Here is a 25,584-nt window from a genome sequence, read left to right as displayed (position 1 = left end):
TGCACCAACCTTTTATGTGGCACCGTATCAAATGCTTTGGAAAAATCAAGATATACAACATCCAGCGATTCTCCCTGGTCCAGTCTGGAGCTCATCTCCTCATAAAAGCTGATCAGGTTAGTTTGACAGGACCGATCCCTCATAAAGCCATTCTGATATGGAGTCATACATTTATTTTTATCAAGATATTCCAAAATAGCATCTCTTAGAAAACCCTCAAACAATTTACATACAACGGAGGTTAAGCTAACAGGCCTATAATTCCCAAGGTTGCTTTTTGACCCCTTTTTAAATATTGGCACGCTATTTTCTATGTGCCAGTCCTGGGGAACAGACCCTGTTACTATAGAGTCCTTGAATATTAAAGGGTACCTTTCATCAAAAAAAAAACTTTTGATATATTATAGATTAATGTATGCAGAATAACTTTCCAATAGCATGTTATTAAAAAATATGCTTCTTTCTATTTAATTTTCCACTTTGAAAAAATGACCACTAGGGGTCTCCCTACAAGTCCTTTTTTATAGATTTCAGACTCATGCAGGAGTCCTAAATCTCAGACTGTATCCGGAACACAGACAAACTCACCACTGCTCACTGCCAGGGAGAAATGTTGCGCTTGTCTGTGTCCCGGATGCAGTCTGAGATTTAGGACTCCTGCATGAGTCTGAAATCTATAAAAAAAAAAAAGAACTGGTAGGGAGACCCCTAGTGGTTATTTTTTCAAAGTGGAAAATTAAATAGAAAGAAGCATATTTTTTAATAACATGCTATTGGAAAGTTATTCTGCATACATTAATCTATGATATATCAAAATTTTTTTTTGATGAAAGATACCCTTTAAAAACAGGAGTCTGTCTAGTACATTACTTAATTCCTTAAGAACACGGTGGTGAATGCCATCTGGACCTGGTGATTTGTCTATTTAGATTTTTAGTAGGCGGCACTGTACTTCTTCCTGGGTTAGACAGGTGACCTGTACTGGGGAGTTTACCTTATCTCTCTGTATTTCTGGCATTTCATTTTCCTCTATGAATACAGTGGCGATCACGGGGACGGAGCATAGTGATGTCACGGCTCTGCCCCCGTGTGATGTCACGCTCCGCCCCCTCAATGCAAGCCTATGGGAGGGGGCGTGATAGCTGTCACGCCCCCTCCATAGGCTTGCATTGAGGGGGCAGAGCGTGACGTCACACGGGGGTGGAGCCGTGATGTCACTATGCTCTGTCCCCGTGATCGCCAGTAATCAGACCGCTCCGGGGGCTGATTCTAACGGAGTGCGGCGTGGAAGATCACAGGGGTCCCCAGTGGCGGTAGCCCCGCGATCAGGCATCTTATCCCCTATCCTTTGGATAGGGGATAAGATGTCTTAGTGCCGGAGTACCCCTTTAAAGAACATTTTGGGGTTAGTTTTACTCTCTTTGGCAATAAGTCTCTCTGTCTCTACTTTTGCGGCTTTAACAGTTTTTTTTACATATTCTACTTTTTTCTCAATGGGGGACATTAATCAATGTTTGCTTATGTATTCCTTGTTTTAGTTCTTTTTTTCCTACAATTGTTTTGCTTATGTGCGACTTATTTATCAACTGGTTTCAGCCTGTTGATAAATTTCTTTCACGTATGAATTTTTTTTTTTTTGGTAGTGGCTTTTTTTGCTCCATATCTGAGCTGAAGTAAATTTAGTATTTTTTTTCATACGATGCGACTTTTTTGCGATTTTCGCACTTGATAAATCTCTGACCACTGCAAGTCAAAAATCACTTTTTGCTTTGGTAAGCAAGTTTATTTTTTTTTTGCTTAGGGCACTGCACAATCAAAAAGTCGCACAAAAAATAGAGAAGTCGCACATGCGACTTTTTTGCGACAATTTTAAGCAAAAAAAAACTACTAAATGCTTTGATAAATGTCGCCCTACATCTTTTTAATGCTTCTTCAATGCCATCCTGTTTTAGTAGTTTAAATGCTTTATTTTTGTCATCTATTGCCCCGTTAACATTTTTATTCATCCATATTGGTTTTCTTCTATTCCTAACCCTTTTATTTCCATAAGGTATATACATCTTACAGTGAGAATTCAGATATTTTTAAAAGTCTCCCATTTAGTGTCAGTATTCTTGTTCTTCAGGACAAAGAAGAGTTGATCAAATTTTGCCTTCCTAAAGTTCATCATTTTAGCGGCCCCTCGAGAGATTCCCTTATTCAGCAGTTAAATAGTAATTAATAGTAGTAAGTAGGGTAGTTAAAGCCATATTAATCACATCGCCCTTCTTTGCTGCCCCAGTATACTTGATGACTTATAAACCCTATCAGTAATTTTTTACTCTTTCTCTACCCCCATTCTCTGACTTTACATGATCCACTTCCTCACAAACATCATCGCACAAAATGGGTCTAGGACAGGATTTTACATATAAGCAAAGCACCCCCCCCCCCTTACTTTTACGGTGATTTCTGAATAGACTGTAACCCTAGCCATAGCTTGCATCCAGCCATGTCTGACTTATCTCCCCTATGTCATAGTGTTCTTCCAACATTAATAGTTTCAATTCCTCAGTCTTATTATTGATGTTTCTGGCATTTGTATACACACACTTGATGTTTTCATTCATGTTTCCTTTTCTCTCATCACTTATGACTGTTCTAACCCATCCCACCGCTCCTCCCCTAGGAAGGGAACCCTGCACTCAGACTACAGAAATGGTTTACAGTGATTTTTTTTATTTCTGTTTGAATTTTGTTTTTTTATATTTAAAGGGAGTATTCCTGTCACGGTCACACCCTATCGGTCCAGCCAAGACATTAGAGAGAGTGTGATGGTGCCAGGGTTAAAGCCGCCACACCTCTGGGTATCCACTACTAGTCCCAGCAAGTCACCAAATTAACCCTTAGATAAACGTGTTTTACCAGAGCCGCCTTCAGAAAGGTGAGCTCCTATATTTAGAGATCAAAGACCAGAGCTGATTAATTAAACATTTAATCCGATAAAAGGTATTATAGTGCTATGCATAAAAATACAGGAACAAATGACATACAGTTACAAAAATATATAAAAGAGTTTAGCAAGGCAAGTTCAAAAAACAAAAGATGAAGTTCTTACAGCATGATGATATAGCAGTCCATGAGTGAGTGAGAGTGCTGTTCTTAGAATGGTCTTGTCAGCTTGGGGCACAGCCTTGAACAACCAACTTTTGAGTCTAGCATTGTTTTAAATATCATATCTGCTTTCTTGGGAGGGAGACTCCATTCCCCCCTCCCCTCTGATCCCCACCTTCTCTTCTCTCTTCCTGGCCCCTTATCTGTTTGATTATATGATGGGACCAGAGTGCATGACTTCAAAAAAGCCTTTGACTTCAAAGGAGATGTAAACAAACAGCCAGACCCCCCCAATAAAATGCAATACACAAAACACATTCTGAATGACCTCTCACACATGTCTTGGATAAGACATTACACAGTTACAATTATAATACACATATAGGATTTTAATAATCAGGCCTTGGGCCTGACACCTCCCATTTAAGATGGGGACAGAGAGATCTTGCCCGCCAGGCTGATAGATCTGTCTCCATTAACCGTCTATTTCTTTTCTTGACACCACAGGCCCTGCATTCCCAGGCAAAGATGGCACTGAAAGGGCCTAGTACCTGATTAAGCTGCCTCCTCCTTTCATCTGAGAGCTGTGGATTGATCTCCACATCCTGAAGGGATCCCTGGCTCTTTGCTTCCTCCACTAGGTCTAGTAGGGGATCACTACCCAGCCCTTCCTCTGGTGCACTACATACACTGAGTACCACCTTCTCTGGGTCATAGTATGCCATATTAATGTGGTACTGTCTCTGCCTCTGTCCTTTCTCATCAAGGGCAACTACATATGTGGTGGGTTCTAGGTGCTGCAGAATGGGGAAGGGACCCTCCCAGGCAGCCTGCAACTTATTCTGTCTGATGGGGTTCAGAACCATTCCCTTCTGTCCCACTTCCTAGACCCGGTCCCTTGCATTGTGATCATACCAGTTCTTCTGCCTGGACTGTGCTGCTGTGAGGTTGTCATGTACCAGACCAGTCAATGTCTGCATCGTGTCCCTGAATCTCAGAACATACTCCACCACAGAAGTCTCAGGGGCATGTAGCCCCCCTTCCCATTCTTCCCTAACTAAATCTCGGGGTCCCCACACTTTGTGACCATATAATAATTCAAAGGGCGAGAAACCTGTAGATTCTTGGGGTACCTCCATGTAAGCAAATAACAGATGGGGTAAATACTTTCCCCAGTCTCTGTCCTCCGATTCTACAAATGTTTTTAGCATTTGTTTCAAGGTGCCATTGTTACCGGACACTCTGTCCAACCAATGTAGAGGGTTGTGATCAGTTATGAGATTAAAATCCCTGCCATACAGGTATGGCTGTAATTTTTGCAAAGCCCAGACCACAGCTAGACATTCCTTCTCTATGACCGCATAGGCCACTCCCAAATGTCCTGCCAGGGGGGTCTCATGGGCCAACCTCAGCAGCTCTTTCCTGTACTGCCTAGGAACCACTAACTGCCTTTCTCTCTCCTGGGCCCCTAGCATGCCTTTGGAAAGGGACTCCCAGTACAAGATATAATTTTCCCAATATACCCGATGCCCATCTGTGTCAACACCTGTATGTTCAGCACGTTGTCTCAGCCCTTCAAGGGAAGGGTCACTGCGGAGAGCTTCCCAGAAATGCTCATTTCCCTCCCCCATCTCGTGGTATCAGGGAGCACATTTCCCCCAGGTGAACTAGCATCTCCACCTTCCTCTCCCTCAGTTCCAGACATAACAATGTTACAGGCATCATACACAGGGCTATCACTCATTCCCTCCTCCTCCTTAAGCTCACATGATAGGGACATATCACTCACTGCTGGTCCCTCATCCTTAAATGTCACAGGGGCACACCAACCCCTCCCCCTAGCCCATCTCCACTTGGTTTTGGCATTGCAATGCATTGTCACCACATTTTACAATACACCCCAAGTCACTTTTGGAAAACATTACTAGTTCAGTCACAGGTAAACATTTATCAATCCCCTGCACCCCCTCCCAGTTACCACATTTCGCAGTGTCTCCCAAAATCTCGCACAGTACCTCAGAATGAACAGGGCTCTCTCCTAGCCCATCCGGTGTGCAGGTAGTGTTCTCCGGAGCATGATGACAGAGCATCCAACCCAAATCATTCCCCAGCAGAACATTAACAGGGATGTCCTCAGAGACCCCCACCTCCCGCAACCTTTGGCCTCTACCCCAATCCAGGTACACACGAGCCATGGGCACAGCAGGCCGCACACCTCCAATTCCTTTTAAAGCCATGGTTCTTCCAGGGATGATGTCCTCTGTATCCACCACTTCAGGCCGCACCAAGGTAAATGAGGCTCCAGAATCTCGTAACCCCACTGTCACCCGGTTGCCCACAGTTACACTCTGCAGGTTATCTGCTCTTTTCTCCACCGCTCCGGACACCAGAAGAATGGCTGTGTGTCCTCCAGCTACTGGTGGAGAATTCTTTTTATTGGGGCAGGTGGCACTCAGGTGCCCAATATTGTTGCATCTGTAACATCGGCGGGTGTTCCCCTGACCCAATGTGGCTCCTGTTGCTTTTGGGAATGATGGCAAGAATTTCCCGGCTGACCTGGTGGTGCTTTGTGGTTGTGTGGCTCCCCTCCAGGTACTTGCTCCAGCTTGTGCAGATCCACGCTTTGCTGCTGGCGCCCGGTTGTTGGCAAAGTCATCTCCTAGTTCTGCTGCTTCCATGGCTGTCTAGGGCTAGCAGTCCAAAATCCACTCTCTGGCTTCAAAGCTCTGTGTTTGGAGAAACTGATCCAGGACCATCAAGTCCTCCAGGGCCTCATAGGTAGTGACTTGTAGGCCCCCAGTTCATAGCCTGAATGCAGTCCTTAGCTGACCTGCATGTTGAGTGCAGCTTTCTGTGGCACTTTGTTGCAAAGTCCGAAACTTTTTCCAATAAGTCTCTGGAGTCAGATTAAAACTTTTGAACAGGGCAGATTTTACTGCCTCATATTCCTGGTCACTCTCAGAGGAAAGAGAAGCAAACACATCCAGAGCTTTCCCTCGCAACTGTGGGGTTAGATATCATCCCCACTGTTCCTTAGGTAGATGGAACTGCCAGCAAACCTTTTCAAATCCCCTCAGGAACACATCCAGATCACCATCTTTCTCCAACATGGGGAAATGTTCCAAGCAGGGTTTGTGGTCTCCTTGATCCAGCACATCACTCCATGCGGATGAAGCATCCCCTCTCATCCTGAGAACCTCCAGTTCATGCCTTCACTGGGCCTCTCTTTTTGTGGCTTGTGCCTCTCTCTCAGCAGTTTGGTACTGGAGAAGCAGTTGGAGTTTCATATTGGCATCCACATTCCCAAGGTGTTGTAAGGCAGTCCGCACATAAGAGTCCAAGGCCTCATGTGGAGTACTATCCTGATGGGAAGTAATGTTGCTGCATTCCCCAGGAGATATCAGTCCTTGGATGGCAGTTCCAGCTGCAGGACTTTGCCTCATGTCACTCAGCTCCTTGTCCTTTTCTTGGCACATTAGCTCCAGTGCAGGCTTGGACTGCTTGCGATATGCCTCCATATTTCCGAGATGAGACAGAGGAGGTAAAACAGGAGATGGGGAGGACAGCACTGTCTTGCACTCTTTTTGTTTGTCTTTTAAACAGGCACTGAGCTCTGTCTTTGGAATTTACACACAAGAAGATGTATGCAATTTCTTTTTTAGTGCTAAGATTTCCTTACAGGTAAAATCCAGCAAGCACTAAAAATCTCTAAATATATCCCAACGCTGCCACCAGTTGTCACGATCACTCCCTATCGGTCCAGCCAAGACATTAGAGAGAGTGTGATGGTGCAAGGGTTAAAGCCACCAGACCTCTGGGTGTCACGATGCCGGCTGGCAGGTAGTGGATCCTCTGTGCCAGAGAGGGATTGGCGTGGACCGTGCTAGTGGACCGGTTCTAAGCCACTACTGGTTTTCACCAGAGCCCGCCGCAAAGCGGGATGGTCTTGCTGCGGCGGTAGTGACCAGGTCGTATCCACTAGCAACGGCTCACCTCTCTGGCTGCTGAAGATAGGCGCGGTACAAGGGAGTAGGCAGAAGCAAGGTCGGACGTAGCAGAAGGTCGGGGCAGGCAGCAAGGATCGTAGTCAGGGGCAACGGCAGAAGGTCTGGAAACACAGGCAAGGAACACACAAGGAACGCTTTCACTGGCACTAAGGCAACAAGATCCGGCAAGGGAGTGCAAGGGAAGTGAGGTAATATAGGGAAGTGCACAGGTGATTACCCTAATTGGAACCACTGCGCCAATCAGCGGCGCAGTAGCCCTTTAAATCGCAGAGACCCGGCGCGCGCGCGCCCTAGGGAGCGGGGCCGCGCGCGCCGGGACAGAACAGACGGGGAGCGAGTCAGGTAGGGGAGCCGGGGTGCGCATCGCGAGCGGGCGCTACCCGCATCGCGAATCGCATCCCGGCTGGCAGCGGGATCGCAGCGCCCCGGGTCAGAGGACGTGACCGGAGCGCTGCAGCGGAGAGAGTGAAGCGAGCGCTCCGGGGAGGAGCGGGGACCCGGAGCGCTCGGCGTAACAGTACCCCCCCCCTTGGGTCTCCCCCTCTTCTTGGAGCCTGAGAACCTGAGGAGCAGACTTTTGTCAAGGATGTTGTCCTCAGGTTCCCAGGATCTCTCTTCAGGACCACAACCCTCCCAGTCTACTAAAAAAAAATTTTTCCCTCTGACCTTTTTGGCAGCCAAAATTTCCTTGACCGAGAAGACGTCCGAGGAGCCGGAAACAGGAGTGGGAGGAACAGATTTGGGAGAAAAACGGTTGAGGATGAGTGGTTTGAGAAGAGAGACGTGAAAGGCATTAGGGATACGAAGAGAAGGAGGAAGAAGAAGTTTATAAGAGACAGGATTAATTTGACACAAAATTTTGAAAGGACCAAGATAGCGTGGTCCCAACTTGTAGCTAGGGACACGGAAGCGGACATATTTAGCGGAGAGCCATACCTTGTCTCCAGGGGAAAAAACGGGGGGAGCTCTTCTTTTCTTATCCGCGAACCTCTTCATGCGTGAAGAAGCCTGTAAGAGAGAATTTTGGGTCTCTCTCCATATAATGGAAAGGTCACGAGAAATTTCATCCACAGCGGGCAGACCAGAGGGCAAGGGGGTAGGGAGGGGGGGAAGAGGGTGACGGCCGTACACCACGAAAAATGGGGATTTGGAGGAAGATTCAGAGACCCTGAAGTTATACGAGAATTCGGCCCATGGAAGGAGATCTGCCCAGTCATCCTGGCGGGAGGAAACAAAATGTCGCAAATAATCACCCAAGATCTGGTTAATTCTTTCTACTTGTCCATTGGACTGGGGATGATATGCAGAGGAAAAATTTAATTTAATCTTGAGTTGTTTACAGAGAGCCCTCCAGAATTTAGACACGAATTGGACACCTCTATCCGAGACAATCTGCGTAGGCAACCCGTGAAGACGAAAAATGTGTACAAAAAATTGTTTAGCCAACTGAGGCGCAGAAGGAAGACCAGGAAGAGGGATGAAATGTGCCATTTTGGAGAATCGATCAACGACCACCCAAATAACAGTGTTGCCACGGGAAGGGGGTAAATCAGTAATAAAATCCATACCAATCAGAGACCAAGGCTGTTCGGGGACAGGCAGAGGATGAAGAAAACCAGCGGGCTTCTGGCGAGGAGTCTTATCCCGGGCACAGATAGTGCAGGCTCGCACAAAGTCCCCAACATCCGTCTCCAGAGTCGGCCACCAATAGAAGCGGGAGATGAGTTGCACAGATTTCTTGATGCCCGCATGACCTGCGAGATGGGAGGAGTGACCCCATTTGAGGATTCCGAGGCGTTGGCGTGGAGAAACAAAGGTCTTCCCTGGAGGAGTCTGCCTGATGGAGGCAGGAGAAGTGGAGATCAGGCAGTCAGGTGGAATGATGTGTTGCGGAGGGAGATCAACTTCTGAGGCATCCGAGGAACGAGAGAGAGCATCGGCCCTAATGTTCTTATCGGCAGGACGAAAGTGAATCTCAAAATTAAATCGGGCAAAGAACAGAGACCACCGGGCCTGGCGAGGATTCAGCCGTTGGGCAGACTGAAGGTAGGAGAGGTTCTTGTGGTCGGTGTAGATAATAACAGGAGAACTTGATCCCTCCAGCAGATGCCTCCATTCCTCAAGTGCTAATTTAATGGCCAGAAGCTCTCGATCCCCGATGGAGTAGTTCCTCTCCGCTGGAGAGAAGGTCCTAGAGAAAAAACCACAAGTGACAGCATGCCCGGAAGAATTTTTTTGTAGAAGAACAGCTCCAGCTCCCACTGAGGAGGCATCAACCTCCAATAGGAAGGGTTTGGAAGGGTCAGGTCTGGAGAGGACGGGAGCCGAAGAAAAGGCAGACTTGAGTCGTTTAAAGGCGTCTTCTGCTTGAGGAGGCCAGGACTTGGGATCAGCACTTTTTTTGGTTAAAGCCACGATAGGAGCCACAATGGTAGAAAAATGTGGAATAAATTGCCTGTAATAATTGGCGAACCCCAAAAAGCGTTGGATAGCACGGAGTCCGGAGGGGCGTGGCCAATCTAAGACGGCAGAGAGTTTGTCTGGATCCATCTGTAGTCCCTGGCCAGAGACCAAATATCCTAGAAAAGGAAGAGATTGGCATTCAAACAGACATTTCTCAATTTTGGCATAGAGTTGGTTGTCACGAAGTCTCTGAAGAACCATACGGACATGCTGGCGGTGTTCTTCTAGATTGGCAGAAAAAATTAGGATATCGTCCAGATATACAACAACACAGGAGTATAACAGATCACGAAAAATTTCATTGACAAAGTCTTGGAAGACGGCAGGGGCGTTGCACAGTCCAAAGGGCATGACCAGATACTCAAAGTGTCCATCTCTGGTGTTAAATGCCGTTTTCCACTCGTCCCCCTCTCTGATGCGGATGAGGTTATAGGCGCCTCTTAAGTCCAATTTAGTGAAGATGTGGGCACCTTGGAGGCGATCAAAGAGTTCAGAGATGAGGGGTAAGGGGTAGCGGTTCTTAACCGTGATTTTATTAAGACCGCGGTAGTCAATGCAAGGACGTAGGGAGCCATCTTTTTTGGACACAAAGAAAAATCCGGCTCCGGCAGGAGAGGAGGATTTACGGATAAAGCCCTTCTTTAGATTCTCCTGGACGTATTCGGACATGGCAAGAGTCTCTGGGGCAGAGAGAGGATAAATTCTGCCCCGGGGTGGAGTAGTGCCCGGGAGGAGGTCGATAGGGCAATCATAAGGCCTGTGAGGAGGTAGTGTCTCAGCTTGTTTTTTGCAGAAAACATCCGCGAAGTCCATATAGGCCTTAGGGAGACCGGTTACTGGAGGAACCACAGAGTTACGGCAAGGGTTACTGGGAACCGGTTTTAGACAGTTCTTGGAACAAGAGGACCCCCAACTCTTGATCTCCCCAGTGGACCAATCCAGGGTAGGGGAATGAAGTTGAAGCCAGGGAAGTCCAAGGAGAATTTCCGAGGTGCAATTGGGGAGGACCAAAAGTTCAATCCTCTCATGATGAGATCCGATGCTCATAAGAAGGGGCTCCGTGCGGAAACGTATGGTACAGTTCAATCTTTCATTATTTACACAATTGATGTAGAGGGGTCTGGCGAGACTGGTCACCGGGATGTTGAACCTGTTGACGAGAGAGGCCAAAATAAAATTTCCTGCAGATCCAGAGTCCAAGAAGGCCACAGCAGGGAAGGAGAAGGCAGAGGCAGACATCCGCACAGGCACAGTAAGACGTGGAGAAGCAGAGTAGACATCAAGGACTGTCTCACCTTTGTGCGGAGTCAGCGTACGTCTTTCCAGGCGGGGAGGACGGATAGGACAATCCCTCAGGAAGTGTTCGGTACTAGCACAGTACAGGCAGAGGTTCTCCATACGGCGTCGTGTCCTCTCTTGAGGTGTCAGGCGAGACCGGTCGACCTGCATAGCCTCCACGGCGGGAGGCACAGGAACAGATTGCAGGGGACCAGAGGAGAGAGGAGCCGAGGAGACGAAACGCCTCGTGCGAACAGAGTCCATATCTTGGCGGAGTTCCTGGCGCCTTTCAGAAAAACGCATGTCAATGCGAGTGGCTAGGTGAATGAGTTCATGTAGATTAGCAGGGATTTCTCGTGCGGCCAGAACATCTTTAATGTTGCTGGATAGGCCTTTTTTGAAGGTCGCGCAGAGGGCCTCATTATTCCAGGACAATTCTGAAGCAAGTGTACGGAATTGTACGGCATACTCGCCAACGGAAGAATTACCCTGGACCAGGTTCAACAGGGCAGTCTCAGCAGAAGAGGCTCGGGCAGGTTCCTCAAAGACACTTCGGATTTCCGAGAAGAAGGAGTGTACAGAGGCAGTGACGGGGTCATTGCGGTCCCAGAGCGGTGTGGCCCATGACAGGGCTTTTCCGGACAGAAGACTGACTACGAAAGCCACCTTAGACCTTTCAGTGGGAAACAGGTCCGACATCATCTCCAGATGCAGGGAACATTGGGAAAGAAAGCCACGGCAAAACTTAGAGTCCCCATCAAATTTATCCGGCAAGGATAAGCGTATCCCAGGAGCGGCCACTCGCTGCGGAGGAGGTGCAGGAGCTGGCGGAGGAGATGACTGCTGAAGCTGTGGTAGTAACTGTTGTAGCATAACGGTCAGTTGAGACAGCTGTTGGCCTTGTTGCGCTATCTGTTGTGACTGCTGGGCGACCACCGTGGTGAGGTCAGCGACAACTGGCAGAGGAACTTCAGCGGGATCCATGGCCGGATCTACTGTCACGATGCCGGCTGGCAGGTAGTGGATCCTCTGTGCCAGAGAGGGATTGGCGTGGACCGTGCTAGTGGACCGGTTCTAAGCCACTACTGGTTTTCACCAGAGCCCGCCGCAAAGCGGGATGGTCTTGCTGCGGCGGTAGTGACCAGGTCGTATCCACTAGCAACGGCTCACCTCTCTGGCTGCTGAAGATAGGCGCGGTACAAGGGAGTAGGCAGAAGCAAGGTCGGACGTAGCAGAAGGTCGGGGCAGGCAGCAAGGATCGTAGTCAGGGGCAACGGCAGAAGGTCTGGAAACACAGGCAAGGAACACACAAGGAACGCTTTCACTGGCACTAAGGCAACAAGATCCGGCAAGGGAGTGCAAGGGAAGTGAGGTAATATAGGGAAGTGCACAGGTGATTACCCTAATTGGAACCACTGCGCCAATCAGCGGCGCAGTGGCCCTTTAAATCGCAGAGACCCGGCGCGCGCGCGCCCTAGGGAGCGGGGCCGCGCGCGCCGGGACAGAACAGACGGGGAGCGAGTCAGGTAGGGGAGCCGGGGTGCGCATCGCGAGCGGGCGCTACCCGCATCGCGAATCGCATCCCGGCTGGCAGCGGGATCGCAGCGCCCCGGGTCAGAGGACGTGACCGGAGCGCTGCAGCGGAGAGAGTGAAGCGAGCGCTCCGGGGAGGAGCGGGGACCCGGAGCGCTCGGCGTAACACTGGGTATCCACTACTAGTCCCAGCAAGTCACCAAATTAACCCTTAGATAAACGTGTTTTACCAGAGCCGCCTTCAGAAAGGTGAGCGCCTATATTTAGAGATCAAAGACCAGAGCTGATTAATTAAACATTTAATCTGATAAAAGGTATCACAGTGCTATGCATAAAAATACAGGAACAAATGACATACAGTTACAAAAATATATAGAAGAGTTTAGCAAGGCAAGTTCAGAAAACAAAAGATGAAGTTCTTACAGCATGATGATATAGCAGTCCATGAGTGAGTGAGAGTGCTGTTCTTAGGATGGTCTTATCAGCTTGGTGCACAGCCTGGAACAACCAACTTTTGAGTCTAGCATTGTTTTAAATATCATATCTGCTTTCTTGGGAGGGAGACTCCATTCCCCCCTCCCCTCTGATCCCCACTAGGGAATCTTCTCTCGTCCTGGCCCCTTATCTGTTTGATTATATGATGGGACCAGAGTGCATGACTTCAAAAAAGCCTTTGACTTCAAAGGAGATGTAAACAAACAGCCAGACCCCCAATAAAATGCAATACACAAAACACAGTCTGAATGACCTCTCACCCATGTCTTGGATAAGACATTACACAGTTACAATTATAATACACATATAGGATTTTAATAATCAGGCCTTGGGCCTGACAATTCCCAAACACTCTCATGCATTTATGGCATAGCCACTGTGACATGTCAAAAGCATTATCTTATGACACTTTAAGATATAAAATCTGAGCTGTGATTAGTTGCTTTGGGAGACATCAGACAGTTTGGGTTTCAGGCAGATTGGTAAATCTGGGCGGTTATGTCACAAAATTAAATTTCGTGTCAAAAAATAAAATCCTATGCGAGTAATCCTATGCTACAACATATATCTTTCTGACCAAAAAATTGATTCTGCAAACACAAATTGTACTGTTTATCTCACCCTTGGTGTAAGAACAAAATACATTGTGTGGGCACATAAATTGTGGGACCATTTTTTTGTGTAGAAACTTATTGTAGTATATTTATAATTTATGATTTTTTTTTTTTTTGCTGTATTCTATGTTTACAAAAAGCACTGTGAACAAACAACATCCCATATACTGTCCATAATACAGAGTAGCAGTGGACAGCTGGTTCAAACAAAGCTTCTGCCCTTAAAGGAGTACTCCTCCCCTGGACATCTTACCACCTATCCAAAGGATAGGGGATAAAATGTCTGTTCACAGGGGTCCCACCACTGGGGACTCCCGCAATCTCCCTGCTGCAACCCGGTGTTCGTTTAGAGCATCGGGTGCAGTGCCAGAGGCTTCTGACATCAAGGTCACGTTCTGCTCGTGACATCATGGCCACACCCCTCAATGCAAGTATATGGGAGAGGGCATGACAGCCGTCATGCCCGGTCCCATAGATTTGCATTGAAGGGGCCGGGCCATGACATCACGAGCAGGGCCTTACAGCGACATTACGAACCTCCACCCCGCATCGCCAGTCATCCGGCACAGAGTGAAGTTCGCTCCATGCACCAGATATCTGGGGTGCCGCAGCCGGAATCGCGGGGGTCCCCAGTGGCAGGACCCCTGCGATCAGACATCTTATCCTCTATACTTTGGATAGGGGATAAGATGTCTAGGGGCAGGGTACCCCTTTAACTTTGCTGGCCTACTATCATCTTTTTCTTAATGCTTCTTACCACAGCTATAGCCTCGGTCTCTCTGCTTCCAGCACTTACTGGCAGCAGAGGAAAAAGGCAAACAGGATCCGCAACAAGAAACAGACACGTGGCAAAAAGTCAACGGCCTAGATGGATGATGGGTCACCAGATAAATACAAAAAGTCCAGACACAGAGACCAAAGTGTACTTTACAATTAAAGGGACAGTGCCAAATAAAGGGAGAGTGAGAATGAATGTGGTTCTTATTGCTCATCTCGTTGAAGCCCAGGGGGTTATGGTAACAGTCAAGATTGCCCTAAATGGCTAAATATCTGAAATGTAATTTACCTTATGGCGGCTTCTTCCAAAGTCTCGCTAGTAAATTCTAAAATGTCTGCTGCAGTTCCAACAAACATGAGGAGAAGCTGAGAAAGCTGATCACGTGTTACTCCATCTCCAATTGGAAGAAGCCATTTTCCAATAATAAGAAGCAGTAGAAATGTTTGGTGTAGGGCTAGTGTCCAGGCCGACTGACAAATTTCATTTAGTGACTCAACAAATTGAATGCTCTGCATCAAAATAAGACACTTGCATTAGCTTGGAATATTGTAGTGCAGACAGATCAGTCATGACAAATTTATCCAAACATTACAATGCAAAATGACTATTTATGTTCTGGCTCCCACATTGTAGATCATTCTGCCATTGACATAAAGCTTCTAATTTTCTCTCACACTAAGAAAACACATTTCTTGGTGGGATTTCAAGAACCAAATATTAGCCAAAACTGAACATTACATGGTTGCATTGGCCATATAAAGCACACAAATAATAATCTCATCATGTCATGAATGTATCCTATAATATCTGTAAAGTCCCAAATCACTCAGGTAGATGTTTTTAAAGGTATGGTAGCATCTAAAGCATTCACGGCACATCTAGAGGATGCTTAAAAAAGATGTCCAGTGAAACAAAATGTATCCCCTATCCGAAAAATAGGGTATAAGTGTCCGATCGTGGGGGTCTGACTGGTGGGAACCCCCATGATCTCCCGTATGGGGCCCCAGCTCTGCTCTAGGAAATGACGTTTCACACCCAGCACATCAGCTGGTCGAAACATGCCCCTTCCATTCATCTCTATAGGAGAGGCAGAGACACAACGTTCATTGGTCCCCGCCCCTCCTATAGAGATGAATGGAGGGGGCACGTTTCGACCAGCTGACGTGCTGAGTATGAAACGTACATTAGCACAGCTAAGCCGGGGCGAGTCAGGGCCCCATGCGGGAGATTTTTCACTGGACATCTTCTTTAATTCTTTCTGTAACTGAAGCCTGGACAACTCGCTATTAAAGGGGCAGCAGTAGGAAGATAGTGACGGTTCGAGGGATGGGACCCACACTTTTAAGACATTTACGAAATATACAGTTAGACAGACTATGTTTCCTTGGTGCTTTAAATTTACTTTAAAAGCATTTCATATAGATATTAGTTAAAGGGGTATTCCGCCACCTAGACATCTTATCCCCTATCCAAAGGATAGGGGATAAGATGTTAGAACACCGCGGTCCCGCTGCTGGGGACACTGGGGATTGCCGCTGCGGCACCCCGCCATCATTACTGCACAGAGCGAGTTCGCTCTGTGCGTAATGACGGGCGATACAGGGGCCGGAGCAGCGTGACGCCATGGCTCCGCCCCTAGTGACATCACGGCCTGTCCCCTTAATGCATGTCTAGGGCATGGGGCGTGATGACCGCCACGCCCCCTCCCATAGACTTGCATTGACGGGGCGGGCTGTGACGTCACGAGGGGCGGAGCCGTGACGTAACGATGCTCCGGCCCCTGTATTGCCCGTCATTACGTGCAGAGCGAACTCGCTCTGCGCAGTAATGATAGCGGGGTGCTGCAGCAGCGGGACCCCAGCGATCTGACATCTTATCCCCTATCCTTTGGATAGGGGATAAGATGTCTAGGGGCAGAGTACCCCTTTAAATTAACATAATGAAATATATACATATATATATATATATATATATATATATATATATATATATATATTGTACTTTGCTTTATGTTATGTTTTGGCAGGAAAGTTTTAAATGAAAGGCAGTTTTAACTGATAGGATTGCCCCACATCTAACTAATTACTGCTATACTTCCCAAAAACTGACATAAAGGGCACAGAAGGTAGGTGGATGCACATTTTCCTGCCAATGACATTGACTAATTTGGTCAAATCGGCTATTTTTAATAATATTTATCTACATAAATCACCCGGGACTCAGCCAATGTTCATTAGATATGGTCCAACTTTCCATTTCATTCATCTTAGATCAATTTTGTGGTATTTCTTAGATAGTTTGTCCCACACATCTTTGGTAGCTTATTCCGCTGCTCCATATCCTGTGGTTTGTGTTGGTGTCTAGTTTGGCGGATGAGCACATGTCCTGTGTACCTCTATATGAAATGAATCCTCATGAAGGTCACAAGCCCAGCATGCCTCTGATTAATACCAGATTAAACACTTTAATGACTCCAACAAACACAGCATACAACCAATATGGAACATAGCTGGCAAAGGGCCCTTGGGCAAGAAGTTTGCATGGCAAACCCCCCTTCAATTCAACAAAATCCAAAATATTAACAGATATTTAATGTATAAAATATTATTAATATATACAAAATATACAATATAAATGTTAAAAAAAAAAACGCAGATGCACCTAGACTAGTCTGTACACAAGTGCCACTCACACACTGGACACATGCCACAAATGCCTTTCCGTTCACTATATATATATATATATATATATATATATATATATATATATATATACACACACACACACGCCAGATGCTATGTACATGCACATATGAGCGGCATATGTTTGCTCCAATGTTACAAAAAAAAGTATACTTCATGGGGGGTTTTATGTGGTAGCCTACTGCATAGGATATAAGGAAACTGCATAGCCTTATATCCAGATTCATCATCCAATTAAATAATTCACACAAATCAATGGCAGTACCATACATGCTTGTGAATAAAGAAAACAATAAGTAACTTACCGTTTGTATAAGGTCGGTATGGTTGTGGTTTAATGTGATATTCACAGTGGTTTTATTATCGCATGACTAAAACGATATGTAGACAAAAATGTATCATATTAGGACCAAATAAATTTTAAACACATTAAAACCATAAATTATTTGATGTTGACACTTTAATACAACAGCCATGACTATCCTTAGACAATTCATTGGTTTAGACAATTTATCACTATATCATTGCATTGTACTCTGGTAAAGGATTTTCAATTCAATCAGTTATAGTAGCTTTTTAGTAAAATGTGTGCATGCTTCACATAAGGCTAAGTTCACATTAGCGTTATGCTCCCGTTCAATGTCCATTTTAATTTTTTCGCGCCAAACAAACCCTGCACAGGTCTGAGCACAGTGGACACTGCTTGGTCCCATTGACTTTGAATGGGATCCGCTGGGTTTCCGTCAGGTGTCAGTTGTCTTAGCGGAGAAAGAAATGACTGCTTGTAGTATTTTTTTTCCTTCACTAAAGTCCCATAATTTAGACAGACTCAGCGACCAAGCTTCCCACAATGTGAACAAAGCCTAATCTATACAAAATAATCAGCTCTTAAAGGGGTACCCCGCCCCTAGACATCTTATCCCCTATCCAAAGGATAGGGGATAAGATGTCAGAACGCTGCGGTCCCGCTGCAGGGGAGCCCCGGGATCGAGTTCGCTCTGTGCGTAATGACGGGCAATACAGGGGCTGGAGCATCATTACGTCACGACTCCGCCCCTCGTGACGTCACGGCCCGCCCCTTTCAATACAAGTCTATGGGAGGGGGCGTGGCGGTCGTCACGCCCCCTGCCATAGACTTGCATTAAGGGAACGGGCCGTGATGTCACGAGAGGCGGAGCCATGATGTCACGCTGCTCCGTCCCCTGTATCACCCGTCATTACGCACAGAGCGAACTCGCTCTGTGCTGTAATGATAACGCGGTGCCGCAGCAGGGATCCCGGGGCTCCCCAGCAGTGGGACCGCGGCGATTTTACATCTCATCCCCTATCCTTTGGATAGGGGATAAGATGTCTAGGGGCGGAGTACCCCTTTAATGTAAATTTTAATGTGGTTGTCTCATGAAGAAGCCACCTGAGCTAGAACACCATGCCAAGTGGACATAGTCTTAGCACAAGGGAATTCAAAATGAAAAATGAGCAACATTCTGACGCAAGATTCTGCATCAACTAATAGCTATTCTAAACGCAGTGGTCCTCATTTACTAAACTACACTGGTCCTCATTTACTAACAGGGTAAAATTTTGATTTTGTGGAGTTTCTTTAATGTGTATCATGTTTTCCTATGTTATTTACTAATGTAGCACTTTTACTTTCAATAGTTTCTTATTATTTTAAAGACAATAATATTAAAAATAATACAAACAATACTGTGACAGACACAGCTGTCCATTACTGATAGCAACAATACAAATATGAAATGAGAAATAGTTATTTATAGAAAGACAATGGCCCTGATTTACTAGGAGTGTTGTGTAGGTTTCTTTGTGGGTTTTAATCCCCTTCAATTTTTTTTCCACGGTATTTACTAAGGTTTCCCTACATTTTCCACTTTCTCTACATTTTGTTTTTTTTTACACCTGCCCTGATCTGTGAGGTTTTCCTCAGCTGAAATCCACCACATTTTCAGTGGAAACCTTAGTAAATATGTTGGGTTTTTGTGAAAATGTCAGGAACATGCTCATTTTGGTGACCACTCCCCCTTTTACTGAAAGCCACGCCCCTTTTGGGGTTTTCTTAGTAAAATGGAGAGTTAGTCGGGTTTTTTTTTTTTTAAATTCTGGCACAAATTCTGGCGCACAACCCAACAAAACATGTCGGGTTTGCAGTAGTAAATGAAGGCCAAAGGGGTTTATTTACAAACGTGATCCCGACTCTTTTTTGTCGGGTTTTGTGCCCAAATTGTGTCGCACATCCCTTGCGACACAATTTGTGACCAAAAAAAACAAAACCCTCATTTTTGAAAGAAAAACCAGAAAAGGGGGCGGGGTCACGGGCTAAAGCGAGCGTGGTCCCGAGAAAAGGGACGTGGCCCCGAAAGTTTTGAAAAATCCCAACATATTTACTATGGTTTCCACAGAAAATGTGGTGGATTTGAACTAAGGAAAACCCCACAGATCAGAACAGTTGTTAAAAAAAAAAAATGTAGGGAAAAGTGCAAAATGTAGGGAAACCTTAGTAAATACCTTGGGAAAATACTAGTCGGAAATCAAAACCAACAGAGAAACCTACACAACACTCTTAGTAAATAAACCCCAATATCTTGTTTGTATTAAAAAAAAACTCTCTACTGAGATATTAGGAAGAAAATAAAATGAATCATAAACCTAAAAACCATAAAATATAAACAAATCCCCTTAGGGATTAACATTCATGCTGCGATAATTATGCATAATAATTCTGAGGTGCTCATATCTAATATTGTAGGTATCTAAGACATTAAATAAAAGAAGTGTGTGCCCGACTACCAATTTTTAGGTGGAATTTAACAATCCTAATTAATGGTCTGCAATAATGTTTCTAAATAGCCTTTAAGTTGTGTGCTAAGTTGTATAAATAAAGAAGAATATTTCTTCACATTATGTTTAAATGTCAACACAGTGAGGGGAAAAGGACCAAGGTTCCCATCTCTTGGTGAATTTTTGTAAATAACCTCCACCTCTGACAAACACTTTTTCAAATGAGTAGGTTGTGTTTAATTTGGAGATAACTGTATATATTGTGGGTATTATAGTTGATTTCCAGTGACTAGTTAGGGTATTCCTAGCAATGGTACAAGAAATACAAAATATCTCCCGATATTGGGGAGGAATATGTTCAATATTTATAAATAAATATAACAATACTAATTGGGGTGACCAATCCAATCTGCATGGTAAAAATGTAGATATAAGAATTTTATAATTAATGTGGCACTTTTGTTCGAAAATTTTGTTGCAGATTTGACACATGCTACAAATGTGGCACATGACGATAAAAGATACAGCAGAAATGGCCTTTTCCCTCATTCATGATTTGGCAACCAAAACAAAGAAAACTGCAATTTTGCAATATTTGAGGGCTGTTTATATGCAGTGCCCTTTACAGTAAGTAGGTCAAAACTTTTGTAAGAAAATAAGTATGATCAAAATTTACTTACATTTTTACATATACACAATAGAGATGTTGCGAATTGTTCGCCAGCAAACAGTTCCTGGCGAACTTAGCATGTTCGCTTTCGCATCGCCGGGCGAACAAATGTGAAGTTCGATTCGCCCCCTATACTTTTTTTTTATCATTCAAACATTTTATTAAACCAAATCGTAAAACAAACAACATAGGAATAGTCAGCAGCCTAGTACAATCATCAACATCTAGCAGTAAACAAGCTAGGTAAACAGCATACGTGAGATAGGACCAAAACTGAAAGCAGCGTATCAAAGTAAAATGACACATAAGCATATAGTACAGGAGCGGATTGCCTCCCAGTAGTACACAGTAAATAGAAGATGTCGTAATTGCATAAGGCTCACCATAACAAGGAAAACATTTGGGATATGAGGGGCAGAAGAGTAGACATGAAGGAGGGAAGAGGGAAAAAGAGGGGGGACTAAGGCGGGAAGAGTAGAGGGTAAGGCAAAAGGGGGTAGAGAAGAGGGAAAGCGAAGATGTAGTGTACAAAGGAGTACTAACCTGCGCTCCTCAAGAACTCCGCTGCCCGTCGGGCCATCCTCCGTGCGCCTCCCCCCGCGGTCACCTCCAGCCACATACCAGGAGGGGTGGCCAACTGAACTTAAGTTTTAATATCATAGTTGTTACTGTTCCCTGTAAAGGCGCGTCTCCAAAAAGGCCAGGCAAGGCTGCCAGATAGAGGCAAACCTGTCCGCCATAAGTTCCTCCATTCTACATAGAAACAAGATTTCCCCATACCAATTCGACAAGGTCGGGGGGTCCCTAGATTTCCATTTCCTGGGGATCACGGTGTGAGCCGCCATGAGCATAAAGTGAGCAAGAACCTTAGACGGAGATTTACGGGACACAGGGAGCATAGTGAGTAACAACACTTTTGGGTCATTGGGGTAGGCAACACCAGAGACAGTCTCAATGCGCGACACCACCGCCGCCCAGAACTGTGATAGCGCAGGACAAGACCACCATATGTGTGTCATTGTGCCTCTCCCCAGACCGCAACGCCAGCATAGGTCAGGTACCAAGGGGAACATATTGGGCCAGATTTATCAAACTGTGTGAGAGAAAAAGTGGAGTGATTTCCCCACAGCAACCAATCACAGTTCAGGTTGCACTTTACCTCAGATCGTTAGCTGAGCTGTGATTGGTTGCTGTGGGAAAATCACTCCAATTTTTCTCTCATGCAGTTTGATAAATCTGGGCCATTGTGCAATGTGGTCGGGACCCTATACCAACGTGTAAGCAATTTGTAGTTAGTTTCCTGGGCTCGACACGATACGGAGAGCTTGTGGCAAAGAGAAAACGCCGCCGTCCAATCCGAAGCAGCGAACATCCCTTGCAGTTCCGCCTCCTAGGCCCCAACAAATGCTGGAGGTTGACTAGACACTTCCTCAAGGAGGAGGCCGTAGATATTAGAGACCGCCTTGGGCACCGGGGAAGCAGAAGCACAAAGTTTCTCAAAAGGGAGTAACGGCCTGTTCAGATGCAGATGTCAACGAAATGCTTGAGTTGGAGATACTGCATATTTTTCAGAGGTGTATGTAGATGTGCAGGGAGAATGTCAGCTAGGGGGCGCAGCAATGTGCCTGTCAGAAAGACCCTCACGGGCAGAGACGGTGGGTCTGAGATCCCCAGGAACGATGTACGTGAAACTCCGGGGGGAAAACGGGGGTTCCCCAGAACCGGCGTCATAGGGCCATCGGCAGAAAAAACAGTCGAGGAGGAAAGATATCGTTTAAATCCGGAGATTAGTTCTCTAGAAACCCAAGGCAGGGATCGAGTCTCACGTTGGGGCAATGAGGTTGTAGTCAGCCATGGGATAGACGTAATGTCAAAAGTCGCCTCCCTGAGTTCCACCTCCACCCAACGTCCACGAAAGAAATCCAGTAAGCGCGTGAGGGACACAGCCATATAGTAAAGTTTGCAGTTCGGGACCGCTAAAAACCTCCAGCCTGCTTCCTTCTTGTGAGCGTCTGCCTGGGGACCCTCGACGGCCACCCCGCCCAAACGAAAGAGCGGATCAACTTGTCCAATTTCTTAAAGTAGTCTAAAGGTAGAGCTATAGGGATCGTCTGAAAAAGGTAGAGCAAGTGCGGGAGGACATGCATTTTTATAATGTTAACCCTACCCAACCATGAGAATGTTCCCCTAGTCCATTTCTTAAGGTCACTATCCAAAGTCGAGAGGAGAGGTAAGAAGTTCAAAGCAAAACTGTCATGTGGGTCAGCTGGGACCTGTACCCCAAAATATTTAATGGATCTAGGGGACCAGCGGAACGGCTGCGTCTGTCGCAGGGTACTTCTGTGTCGGGGAGAGAGATATTAAGGGCTAAGCTCTTAGACATATTCATTTTATGATTACTAAACCTAGAATAGGTTTGCAATATGTGAGTCATGGTCGGGAGGGAGGTGAGTGGAGAGGACACAAATAGGAGTATGTCATGTGCAAATGCCGAGCAGAGGTGGTCACTCTCCCCCACTCTTAGGCCCTTAAAGGGTACCTCTCATCAAATAAACTTTCGATATGTTTTAGATTAATGAATGTTGAATAACTTCCCAATAGCATGTTAATGAAAAATATGCTTCTTTCTATTGTATTTTTCCCGATCAGTCCCGTCAGCAAGCATTTCTGACTCATGCTGGAGTCCTAAACACTCAGAGCTGCCAGCCTGCTTTGTTCACAGCCAAACAGGCTGTGAACAAAGCAGGCTGATAGCTCTGAGTGTTCTCCTTTGTGAACAAAGCAGACAGGAAGCTCGTAGTGTTTAGGACTCCAGAATGAGTCTGAAATGCTTGCTGCCAGGACTGGTAGGGAGACCCCTAGTGGTCATTTCTTCAAAGTGGAAAATTAAATAGAAAGAAGCATATTTTTTAATAACATGCAATTGTAAAGTTTTTCTGCATACATTAATCTATAATATATCAAAAGTTTTTTTTGATGAGAGGTACCCTTTAACGTCTGGCTAATTACGCAATGCATTCAAGAGATGCTCCATACATATTACATATAGTATAGGGGAGAGCGGGCACCCCTGCCGCGTGCCATTACGTATCAGGAAAGGGGCTGAAAGGGAACCATTAACACGCACCCGTGCCCTGGGGTCTCTATACAGTGCAGTAATGCGCCCCAACGACGGGCCCAAACCTATCTGAACTAGTGACGCTTCCATGAACCCCCAGTCCACCCGATCGAAAGCCTTTTCGGCATCTAGTGATAGTAACATTAATGGTTGATTCCGGCTTTGAGCTCAATGGATCACCGAGAAAGCTCGGACCGTGTTGTCCCGGGATTCGCGGGAACGAACGAAGCTGGATTGATCGGGGTGGATCAGGGGTCCAAGGACCACCGACAACCTATTGGCAAGAAGCTTCGCGAACAGTTTAACGTCCACATTGAGTAAAGAAATTGGGCGGTAACTCGAGCATAGGTTCGGGTCCCGTCCTTCCTTCGGAATGACCACAATGTGTGCATCAAGAGAAGTAGAGTGGAATCCCTGCCCCGACTCTATACTATTAAATGTACGGCTAAGAATGGGGGTCAACTCACTTTTAAGCATTTTGTAAAACTTCCCAGTGTACCCGTCTGGGCCCGGACTCTTGCCCGACGGTAAGTCAGTAATAACTCCACCTATCTCCTCCTCGGTAAACGGTCCCTCCAGATCAGCAATGACCTCACTAGGCAGTCTGTGGAGCGCTGTGTGTCTTATGTAATCGTGTAATGAAGGATAGGGGTCCATGGGTGAGGAGTCAACGGGTGGCCGGGGGAGGTTATACAATGCCGAATAGTAAGCCTCAAATGCCTGTAGAATATCGGAAGGGAGAAAGCTCTTCTCCCCTCCCTGAGTGCAAATAGAGGGGACATACAGTGCAGCTCTTTTTTCCCTGAGCGCTCTAGCCAAGTATTTCCCCGGCTTGTTGCCCCATTCTTAGAAGGACCGGGAGCAGCTTTGTTTGTATCTCTTGTAGGCGTCATTTAGGAGGGCGCTGATCTCGTGACGGACTTTCAACAGATCACGAAAAGTGGTCTCCTGAAAGGACTGTTTGTTCAGTGCCTCCAGTTCTGTCAACATCTTAAAAAGACGGCTTAGTTTAGCCGCCTTCTCTTTTTTGAGACGAGAACCATGCTGAATCAGCACCCCCCTCACGACACACTCAAGAGCTTCCCATTGGGTTGCCAGAGGGGTTGTGTCTGAGGTATGGTCCCTTTGGAATTGGGCAATGGTGCATTTAAGATCGGTTAAACATAGGGTATCTAAGAGCAGTGTCTCATTCAAGCGCCACTGAAATTGAGGCGACTAAGAGAGGGGACGGAAAAGGAACAAAATACCGGGGCATGGTCAGAAAGGTGTATGTTTCCATTGTGCGTGGATGAAAGATGTGGGAGGTAGAAGTGAGGGATAAACACACAGTCTATTCTGTTATATGACTTATAGGAGAAATATAGGAGAAATATGTGTAGTCCCTGTCTGCAGGGTGCTGGAGACGCCACAAATCCCATAATTGCAGAGAGTGAAGCAGTCGCCTGAGCTTACCAAGCTGGCAATACGAGATTGAGGAGCGATGTGCAGACATTTCCAACAGGGACGTTAAAGTCTCCGCTCAATAACAACATGCCCCACGTGAAGGAGGCAAGCTTTTCCAGTGTCCTCGTGAGAAACGTGATGGGGGCTGAGTTAGGGGCATAAATCGTCGCCACCGTCACCACTTGATCCAGAATCTTGCCACGAACAAATAGGTACCTGGCTTCGGGGTCAGCAAGGGTGTTGAGGACAGTGAAAGGGAGTGAACGGTGAAAGCCAATCGAGACACCCCTCGTGCGGGTCTCTGGATTGGCACCATGGAACCAGGAGGTGTAGTAGCGGCTGAGGTGGTTTGGAATGTGGCCCACTTTAAAATGGGTCTCCTGGATTCTTACCCTCTGTTTTTGCATGTGATATAGGATCTTAGCCCTTTTTTACGGAATGTTGAAACCCTGTACATTTAGAGTGACCAAACATGTGTCTGACATACTCACCGGTCACCGAGGGGGGGAGGCGACGAAGGCCAATCAAGGAGGTTGTGCGCAATGCAGAGGAGGAGTCGCAGGTCAGTAGAGAGTCCTAAAGGAAAAGAAAAAA

The 25,584-nt window shown here is 46.2% G+C and overlaps 1 protein-coding gene across 2 annotated transcripts in view; it reads right to left on the bottom strand.

Moving 5' to 3' along the window:
* The window catches only part of TMEM26 (transmembrane protein 26), a 122,499-nt gene that overhangs the window by 14,932 nt on the left and 81,983 nt on the right, over positions 1-25,584 (bottom strand). For both annotated transcript variants that reach the window (XM_056529872.1, XM_056529871.1), the window contains exons 4-5: positions 17,269-17,334; positions 14,550-14,770 (exon numbers count right to left, since the gene is read on the bottom strand). In XM_056529872.1, the coding sequence (XP_056385847.1) occupies positions 14,550-14,770; positions 17,269-17,334 (287 nt within the window). The remainder of the gene's footprint in view (positions 1-14,549; positions 14,771-17,268; positions 17,335-25,584) is intronic.

This window comes from Hyla sarda, chromosome 7 (assembly GCF_029499605.1).
Source record: "Hyla sarda isolate aHylSar1 chromosome 7, aHylSar1.hap1, whole genome shotgun sequence".
In the NCBI taxonomy this organism is placed as follows: Eukaryota; Metazoa; Chordata; class Amphibia; order Anura; family Hylidae; genus Hyla; species Hyla sarda.
The sequence above is the reverse complement of the archived record's forward strand: the minus strand, read 5'-3'. Positions and strand labels throughout refer to the sequence as shown.